The 10,155-nt window shown below is 45.2% G+C and overlaps 1 protein-coding gene across 1 annotated transcript; it reads right to left on the minus strand.

The window, feature by feature from the left end:
• Positions 1 to 4,091: 4,091 nt before the first annotated feature.
• Positions 4,092 to 7,368, minus strand: lamp5 (lysosomal associated membrane protein family member 5). Its single transcript, XM_068754000.1, has 6 exons — positions 7,308 to 7,368; positions 6,822 to 7,000; positions 6,201 to 6,332; positions 5,699 to 5,795; positions 4,960 to 5,148; positions 4,092 to 4,267 (listed from the first exon to the last, which is right to left on the minus strand). The coding sequence occupies exons 1-6, from the start codon at positions 7,366 to 7,368 to the stop codon at positions 4,092 to 4,094; spliced, it is 834 nt and encodes a 277-aa protein (XP_068610101.1).
• Positions 7,369 to 10,155: the final 2,787 nt, after the last annotated feature.

Below are 10,155 nucleotides of genomic sequence, written 5' to 3' on the forward strand. Positions count from 1 at the left end.
CACACACTAACAGTAAAAATGTATTTTAGAGAAACTTGTAAGTTTTTCTGTACAGTTTTGATAATTTGCAGTATTTTATTGTGTCGTAATCATTGTGATATGAGCAGTGTTAAATAGAGTTTCTGCAGAGATCTTTCCTACTGTTTATAATCCAGTTTTTGCTTAAAGATATAAGAGATATCCCAACGAACCCGTGTAAGCCTAACTGTGACTGAAATTACTCAATATATTTATTATCTTACATTTGTAGACAGAACTTCCATTAAATGTTGGGGGGGAAAAGGTTAATGTCAGAATTTTGTATGATGTTTTAAAGTATTTATTTATGTATTTATTTGAGTTTTGTTCTGACTTGTTTTTTTGTTTGTTTTTGGTCGGGTTTTAATTTACGTGTCTGAAAGCGCATCAGCTGAAGGCGATATCAGGAGTTACATCATCCAAGCAATACCCCGACCCGTCGATGAAACCACGATGCCCGGTATTTATGACACTGTAACCACACCTAACATTTAAACGTAGCACAGATGGAGTGGATGTGATTTTTATTTATTCTTTTAAAAGAGAAGACTTCTTTTCGCCAGACGTCTTTTTCATTGGGAGCCCCGCCCTTCCGACCGAGAGGCACCTGTACAACACGCCCACCCACCGTGCAGGTTTTGGGCTGCTGATGGTCGCCGTTGTTTTCCGCTCACATCCTCACTGTCATCCTCTCACTGCGTATCTATCCCACCTCAGTCAAACACACTCTGGCTATTGCTGTAACTGTGCTGCCATTCTTATCCCGGCTCGGCACAGGAGTAATCAGTGTAATCCTGCTCCCTACATTGTTTTAGCCATCATTCACTGTGATATGTACATATGTGTGTGTGCGTGTGTGTATGCGTGTGTGTGTGTGGTGGCTAATCCTTGACAGACTTGAATGAGTAACACTGTGGTGTGCTTGTACAATGAATTTGCATGTTTTGTTATCAGCGAAGCTGATTTAAAAAAAACAAAAACACCCGTAGATTTATCCTTCATCACCCTTTAGGGCCTCCTCATCCTCTCGCCGTCTCATAAACAGGGCACACTGTCAGATTATTTTAGGGGGCGTTCCTTTCAGTCATTCATTTTTGAATATATTTTTTTCTTTGTTTGGGGCTTCCGCATTTTCAAAATGCAGCAGATTGAATTCCCAATGATTTCACAGAGAGACACATTCATGGATCGGCACTGTCATAATATATGAGGTGATTTCTCCTTCTTCCCTCTCAGCCATTTCCCTCTGAAGCACTATAATGGAATATTGATTTAGCTCGACCAGAGAATGGAGCTTGTCTCCCAGAGAAAAGATTCATCTGCCGATGGCTCAGTAAATAAAAGTGCAAGTACTGAGGCCGGTGGGACTGCAGGGCATCAGTGAGGATCAGACTTCCACTCACTGAGTCACCATTAAGGTGACTTAACCTGACACATCCATATACTGTATTCACAAAGACCGCACAATTGCGCCTATCACACAACAAGGCTAAGTGTTCCTCGGCGTGGAACATGGGCTTGCCAGAACATCTTCTAATATTTCTGTTTCTAAGTGAAATTGAATTAATGCAAAATGAAAGAGATTCAAATTTCTTCCAGATGATTATACTTTTTACAGTGTCGTTTTCGACCACTGTGTGCGGACTTGAAGAGCATAAAGCTACAACTGTTAAAGAAATAAATGTCAAAGAGATGACAAGATTGTTTTGTGTCTAGTCAAATATTTATTTTCACGGATGAGATGTTGCTTTGGGAAGTAGGATTCCAGGGAAATATGAAATCCTGTCGACGGCGCTGACTTTGTCGATTAACGGTTAGCGCGTTGTCAAACTGCCGTTGTAGCCTATGACAGACAGCATTTGCTACGCCCTCGTGTTTCCTGCTGAGCCTGACGTTTGCGGCGAAAATGATCACACAAATAATTTATGGGAGATTTAATTTTTGCATATATGTTTGATCGACGAGAAGATATGGAAAGACGCTCGATCAGCACAGGACCCAGACTGGAACCAAGCCAGAACCCCCACAGAGCGGTGGCTTGAGCTCTGCTGGTCGAGCCACATAGGGCCCGTAAAGCACCATCGTCCTGTGATTCGCCACTTATTAGCCCAACAAGATCGTCAAGGCGGTCGAAGAGGCTGCGACTTCTGTCTTATGTTGTTAAAGGACTGTTGCTGGACAAACCTGTCCATGTGCCAGCTCCCATTGTGTGGGGACGAAGGCCATCAAACTGTCCTATATGTCAGTAAACATCCATCCTTGGATACCACTGCGTGTGTTAATGAGGGCTCTTTAAGAAGCTTTGTAATCCAACCGTCATCTGCAGTGTCATTTTGGAGACTGTAAAATAAAACCATGATGATAAACGCAGAGGGCCTTCCGCGATTGTCTTCTGTCATTCCGTGCGGACCAGTTGCTAACAAATGTGCATTTTTCCATTTTAAAGGTAGCTTTGAATCTTTTCCTAACCCAGACTTCAGCTGGAGTCGTTGGTGGCGGCGCTGGAGGCTCGTGTCCACTGAGCACGACTTTGATTTGAAATAAAGAGGAGACATTTCTATCCCCTGTTACAAATACGCATAAACGCTGATTCACTTTTACCTTCCATGGTTGGTGTGTAAAGATACCAAGAACGATTTGGAACCTTTTGGTGATGATCTAGATCACCATGTGAATGGTGCAAATCCAATTAGGAGAGGAATGATCTGCTTGGAGGAGGTCTGCTCTCAGAGTGCTTTTCTAGTTTTAATAATGTATTATTGAGAAAAAGACTTCAATCTGTTCTGATCCAGAGTTTAACGTCACAAATATCTTCAAATATAGGAATCCAAAAGTTAAAGTGTGCATCTCAAGTCTTGAGGTCTTTTATGATGACATTTCCAACAATGGCGTGTCCTGTCTGCGTGGAAACCTGCACCAGTTTGACTCTAATCCGTGGTGCAGCATGATGTATGATCTCCTCACAGTGAAACACGCAGGTGTCGCTGACACAAATGCTCTATTTACTTTCAATTACACTCCTTATTGTGTTTCCATCCGAGGCAGGGATGCTGATAACAAAATCAATAGCTCATCTCTGCAGCATGTCCTCTGACAGGATGATCAGTCACTATTCTATTTGAGCACTTTGGTTTTGGTTTGATTTCAATCATGTAAAAGAGAGAAGCGGGGATTGTATTTTATTCTGCTTAATGATGGAGAAACTGGACAGATGTGTAGCGATGGTTCCAGCAATTTATTTCAACAAACAGAGGAACTGCACAAAATTGCATCAGCATAGTTTTATGCATAGACTTTGATTCTGAAAATATTGTACACTTTTGTTTAGTTTTTATAAGTTCTTTGCATAAACACTCTCATATGGCATCCTGGTAAAGTATTCTCCATTTATCTTCTTTTTTTTTTTTTTACAGAGACAGAATTTCTTGTGAAATCAAAAGCATTGCAAATTTGAATTCCACCGCACTGTACACATCACAAGACCGTGAAACACTATGGCTGCATCCAAAATAAACCAAACGAAGAAAACAACATCAGCACATTCAGAACCAACGGAGGGACTTGATAATAATTTAGCAGCGGTTTCAGAAAGAAAAGCGGGAAGACGGCAAACTGTTGGGCAGCGGGATCTCTGACATGTTCTTTCAAACAGAAGCCGGATAAAATTGTCCGAAGCAGTAAACCCGGGACCTCGAGATGTTGGTGAATTCCAGATGACAAACACCCTGAAATATATTTTCATAAAATCATATATGTATGTTTTTAATTATTATTATTCTATTTATTGTGATTCCGACTATGAATTTGTGGCATTATGTAGACTCGACTCAGCTGGATTAATTAGATTTTGTTAGATGTGCCCTCCAGCTACATCCATGCCAGGCCTCAATCTGTCCCATTAACTCCCAGTGGGTCCAGTGAGCCTACGGTGGAGATTACACACATTTCTCTGACTGGGGACTCAGTCTATCACATGGCACGTTTCCTCGGAGGCTTTCGACCTGGGAAAATGGAGGAGACAAGTCTTTGTCAGGTTATAGCTTTGCACAGAGCCGCCGCCGGCGTCCTGCTGACTACATGTTCTTGTACATGGAGCGATCTCGGGGGAGCTGGGGCTGGCTCGCTGTCAGCTTCAGGTGGAAGTGGTAGATCGTGAGTGTGATGATGATGATGAGGGCTAGAATGAAGCCCAGGATGAGGGGGAGGGTCTCCTCCAGGCGCTCCCTCTGGTCGGTTATGCACTTGAAGGCTGCAAGAAGCGGGATAATGATCAGTCAGCAATGGGGACCAAGAAAGACTGACAGAAAAGAGTCCAAACTGATCTATTCAGAGGTTACGTGTACGGTCTTTGGATGTTTGATCGCCATGGCGATCTTCTGTAAGGTCAGTCAGCGGAATCGTTTTACAAAACGTTATTTACATTGATGTGGCGTGCGTGTACTCATCTGCCCGTCTACTGTGTGACAGCTAAAGACACGAGTGTGTGTGTGTGTGTGGTTTAAAGATGAAGCCGCTTCTCCCTGCGGACACAGCCTAGTTTACGGCACCTCAGAGCGAATGATTCTTCCAAGGTGATTGGCTCCAGAGGACGGACAGCTGCATTGAGGGCGAGGCTATAGGTGCACTCATAAAGTCCCAGCGACCCCCACCTCCTCTCACTCTGTTCCGTTCTTTTTGCATGTCTTTATTCCCTGCTGTATCACCACCCCCTCTTTTATCTCAAGCTCTCCAGTCCCCCCCCCCCTCTCTGCAGTACTTCCCCCACCCCCCCCACCCAAGAGGCGCGTGAGTCAGCGAGAGGTAGACGTAAAGTTACAACACCCTTCGGAGTCCTCGTCGTGATCTCCTGTTTTGTCCTAACATGTGACTAGAAGGCTGCGACGCTGTGTGGCAGATGGAGATTGGCTTTTTCCTGGCAGTGCTTCAGCAGCTTGTCCTTACGTTCACTGAACATGAAGTCGGAGGCCATGTCGAAGGGCTGGATCTGGATGTCATACATGGAGACAGTGACGCCCTTCTGGTGGTCGCTTGAAATGAGGGTGAGGGTCTGTTGTGCCTGGCACAGGAAGGAGCGCCCGGCGGGGGTCACGAGGGCTGACAGACGGTGGGTGCTGGCTGTGTGCTTCCCAGCTGGGGGGGAGGAGAGAGAGAATGAGTCATGAAGGGGAGTGACGTAAAGAGTGTTTTACAGGTTTGTATTCAAGAGATGCATAAACACACGCACACACACACACACACACACACACACGCACACACACGCACTCGTGTGTTTATCAGAAATTTCGCTTGGACAGTTTTGTATTTCATGAAAATAAGATCAGAAATGAAGAGCCAGAACAAAAGCCAAACCGAAACATTCTGAGGTGGCACAACTGGAATGTTTTACACATCAGCATTTAATGTAGCAAATTTGATTTATGAAACAAAATAAATAAATAGATTGGGGTTTAATTTGAAGAGGTCTGCTGCTACATGGGATCATACAAAGGATGAAAATATGATTTATCATCTAATGCAAGTATTTTCCAGCCATGAAGACCTCCTGCAACGTAACTAAAACCTGTGGCCTAATAAGTGAGAAAATCATAAACCCATTTTCATTCCGGCTAGATGCAAACGTGAGATGAATGAGAGCAGGATGGGGACGTGCTGAGTGGCCCGGGCTCAGCGGGAGACTCACGGTTGTACGCGTTGATGAAATGGGACGTCTCCGAGGTGTCGTAGACGAACTGGACTTTGCTAATCTTCCACACCTCAGCGCCTTTGTCACGGAACTCCTGTAACACGCAGAGACACACACGAGGCGTCACAGCGGGTGTTTCCACCGCTTGGAGACGCAGGCTGGCCTCCGCTCTGCTTAAATTAATCCTTTTATAGGCTCCTGTTCTCTGCTGGAACCTCTGGCATTTGAATATTAATATGACGTGATAGATATTCCTTTCAGTTATATATTTCCCTTAATCCAAGACGACCTGGCTCAGCAACACGGTTTGTGACGTTTGATGCGAGATGCAAAAGCCAGAATTAAAAAGAAATGGAAAATTTGCTTATTTCATTTCACGTTGTTTAGCAAAAAGAAGTTCCCGCATTAAATGAGTCAACGTTGATGTAGTTTGATGTAGTAATTCTCGAGTGATCTCCTTGTATTGTAACACAGCACAGGTCTCTCATTCCTCGCCCACCTTAGTGAAATAGATGCGCAGGGTGTAGGCTTTGTCCTTCCAGGTTATGTGAATCTCTGATTCCGTGCTTCCACATTTCCCCTCAATCTCTGCACCACGGGGCAGAATGAACGACGCCTGCTCGGTGATCAGCTGCCACGAAATACAACAGGCGTGAAAACCAAATGCACAGGTTGGGACAGATTAACAGATTTACGTGTCGCTGGAGTTTTTTTTTCAGTATGAGCATCACATTTTACACACGAATTTAGAAAATAAACATAACTACATAAATTATTTTAATTTTTAAACAAATACATTTCAACATAAATTAAAAAAAAAGTTTTCATTGTCTTCCTTTCCTTGATGATGACTCTAATGCGACGTCAGCACTTTACGCACGACTGCACCCTAAGAGCTATATTTCTAATCCCAGCTCTGATGACGGCATTTTCATATCATCCTTGATATGAAAAAAACCAGAAGATTTAAATAAAAGAAAAGAAAAATTCACATCAATTTGACAACGGATGATTATTTCCCCCGTTAAAGAAACGCGTGTAATCTGCATCGCACGCAGGTTACACGCGTTTAAACGGTCGTTGCCTTTCATGGCTCAGGATGCTCTGGGGAAATCCTTACGTCGATGCCGTTGAGAGCGAGCACGTCATACGGCACGAGGAATTTCACGGCGAACTCCACCATCAAACATGTCGTTCCGTTCTCCCGGACCGCGAAGATGGCTTTGTCTGGATTGTTGGACAGACCGGACAGGTTCTCGCCTTCCTGCTCCGCCAGCACCACGGACAGCGCCAACGCACCTGACCACGGGCAGAACATTGAGGGGTGGGGGGGGGCTTTAAAACATGCAGAATCAGCAATAACAGAGAGGAAAGTGCCCCCCCCCCCATTTATAGATCTATACACTATTTGCGTTTCACCTTCTGGGCAAAAACAACAACAACAAACTGATGAGATTTAAATTCTGGAGTCTTTAGGATGGTGTGTAAGAAGCCACCCAGACTTTCATGACTAAACACACACCGCAGCGGAGTCACGACAACAGCACGCACGCACGCACGCACGCACGCACGCACGCGCGCCCACACAGCGCGCTCGCTCCCTTACCGAACACGCCGAGCAGCAGAAATCTGGCGCTTTCCGTGGTGCTGAAACCGAGTCGACCCATCGCGATCAGCTTCCCCGGCTCCGGGAAAAAACTAAAAGGGGGGGGGTGGGGGGTGGGGGGGAACCTGACTGGACAGCCGGTGTGGAACCCGCGGAAGGGAGAGAAGGGGATACTGTGATGGGAGGCGGGTGAGAGAGAGAGAGAGAGAGAGAGAGAGAGAGAGAGAGAGAGGAGGGACGCCTCCACGCAGCGTCCACAAGTCACGCTCAGATCATTGTGAATGCAGCAAAAAAAAAAAAAAACCTCTTCAGGTTGGATCCGGTTTGCCGAGCAGAAGCAGCCGAGAAGTTTTTAGGATGCAAACCAATCCCCCAGCAGAAAGGTTGCAGGTTTTAACCCGGTGGAGCTGCAGGATGGAGCCCCGTCTGCGCGTCTTTAATGTCACGACTTATGGAGTCTCCAGCGCCAATCTGCAGATCTGGCTGAAATGATGCATTTGTGGAGAGACGAGCTGACCCTCCCCCCCCCCCCCCCCGTCCCTCCCAGGCTCCCACTCTTCATCTCCACGTGCAATGGTGAAAACTATACAACCAACCAAGAGACTCACAAAGTCCGCTTTTCGTCGAGAAATCTTTTTTTGAGAGACGTTTGAGAATTTATGACACAAGTGAAACTGACACTGGAACAATCTGTCTCCGCTCACAAACTAAAACAACGCGTGCGCTGTAAACAACAACAATGGTCGCGTGCACGCCGCAGTTGAACTGAAAGATGCGGCGTCCTGGACGAATGTGGAACAAAAATAAATGCCCCCCCCCCCCCCCCCCCCTTCAGAGCGCCAGCGCGGCACACATCAGATATCGCGTCTAGCTGGAGTATCAGTTCGGCAGCTGCTGGGATTTTACATGCGAAGTAGCACAGTCGTGTTTACCAGATTATTTCCAAGAGAAACACCATGGTCGTAACTTTGTTGGTGGATACGCACTGAACAAGCGCGTTTTACGCACGACGCGCTGCTGTTTTTAGGAGCTTTGTATCCTGAAAATGAAAAGTCAAACTCGCATTTGACGGAACTGTTGCTGTCGATGCTTGATTTGCCGCCCGCCTGAGGACGTCTCATGCCTTGTGGAAAAGTTTCCGAAATAAACTTCGAATCTTTCTCCAACTTTTCCGCTTCTTTCTTTCAAACGCAGGGGACGCGAATCTGCGTTAAAGCTTGTCGCTCAACACCGTGGAAGTCTTTGACGGGGTGTCAGCGGGTGGTGCGGGAACACGAGCATGCCCAACACCCTGCGTGGACGCGTCGCGCTCCATCACGCTTCTCGGTTTACGCAAAAGGACCAGTGCGCGCTCCGCAGGGATGAGACTGAACCAACATGGCATTCTGCATCATCACAAGTTTGAAGAAGGTGAAGTTTGTCTATTAAACGTCCAACTTTCCTTTCAACCTTATCCTTTACTTCGCCGCATCCAAACCCGAGCCGTCGGTGCGCATCTCCCTGAGCGCGGTGCGCCCGGCGCCGTTGGCTCCTCTCTGAAGACGGACACCGAGTCTGTCTCTCTGGCAGCAGGGTAGAAGAGACGAGGGCGGCCCGCTCACTTTCTGCTTCTCCACGCAGCGCGTCCAGAACCAATCTGTCGAGATGGACTTCATCCTTGTTCATGTCCTCCAGGAGGATCTTAGTTCCCGTCTGTGCGCCGGACCTGCCCCGCGTCATCTTTCTATATCTTAAGCATCTCTCCAGGGCAAATGCTGACTAAACAAACCCATCTGTCTGTTTTATATAGTCAAATGGAACCAGAGTTGCCAAGCAACCCAAGCATAATGTTCATCTTTCCAATGGAAACACTTTCACTTATAATTACTATTAGCTTCAGAGCCTCTGATCAAGAGTGGATGTGGGTTCTGAACTGGCCTCACAGACTGAGATGACTTCAACGTACGCGACCCACAGACGGTGACCCACAGACACAATCTCAATGATGAGACTTCACTCTCTGTAATAGTCAATAGAATAACCTTATAATGATTCAATAAACATATTCATTTTCATAAAGATATCATTTGTGCTGGGGCAGCTCAGATGTTGGTTTGTTCTGGCGTCTCGACTCTGTGTGACTTCATCTATCTTTGATAATGCACACCCTTTAAACACACAATTACAATATTCATGCTGCCCCCCCCAAACACCCCCAAAATAAATGAAGTCAAGCAAAACACATGATCCATGGTTCTATGTCCCATTTTACACCTGGATTTATTGGTACACGTACTATAAAACCGTATTAAAGGAGCTGGAGAACAGTATTTCCGTTGCTTTAAGTTCAACAATACAATATAAATACAAAAACACACACAGAATGGTTTGGTGACAAGCTACAGTCCAAATGGAAAACAACAAGGAGAAGAATCTAATCAGTGATGTTGCTCTGCAAAAATAATCTGCTTCTTTTTCTTGACAAACTAGAGAGCCAGAGGTTACATATAATCACACAACAGAAACATTCAACTAGTGCAAAAAAGCCTCTAACAAACATAATCTTAAGATACTCATTATAGCTAATATATATATATCTAATATATATTCATGTATATATATATATCTTCATATAAATAACCCCTTAATTTGGCATTTTATCATTTGTAAAAGAGCTTTAAGTTCCTAACAGACACCGAGTGGCACATTTGAAAGCGATGGAATAAGATTTAAAAGCACTTTTCCTCATTTATCTCTGCTCTAGATATGTGGTGAGAGCTTTAAACTGCGGTGCAGTGAGGGCAGGCTGAAAACAAAAAGAAGACACAAGGAAACCAATGGTTGATAAAATGTCTTTCCCCCCCACATC

This window comes from Brachionichthys hirsutus, chromosome 20 (assembly GCF_040956055.1).
Source record: "Brachionichthys hirsutus isolate HB-005 chromosome 20, CSIRO-AGI_Bhir_v1, whole genome shotgun sequence".
NCBI lineage: Eukaryota > Metazoa > Chordata > Actinopteri > Lophiiformes > Brachionichthyidae > Brachionichthys > Brachionichthys hirsutus.

What these genes read in the sequence shown, in the direction of transcription:
- lamp5 (XM_068754000.1), bottom strand. Translation starts at nt 7,368, where the DNA reads ATGGGTCGACTCGGTTTCAGCACCACGGAAAGCGCCAGATTTCTGCTG. An exon ending in TCGCTCTCAACGGCATCGAC is followed by an intron (nt 6,333 to 6,821) that starts GTAAGGATTTCC and finishes ATTTCGTGGCAG; the next exon opens with CTGATCACCGAGCAGGCGTC. An exon ending in TGCGCATCTATTTCACTAAG is followed by an intron (nt 5,796 to 6,200) that starts GTGGGCGAGGAA and finishes TGCGTGTTACAG; the next exon opens with GAGTTCCGTGACAAAGGCGC.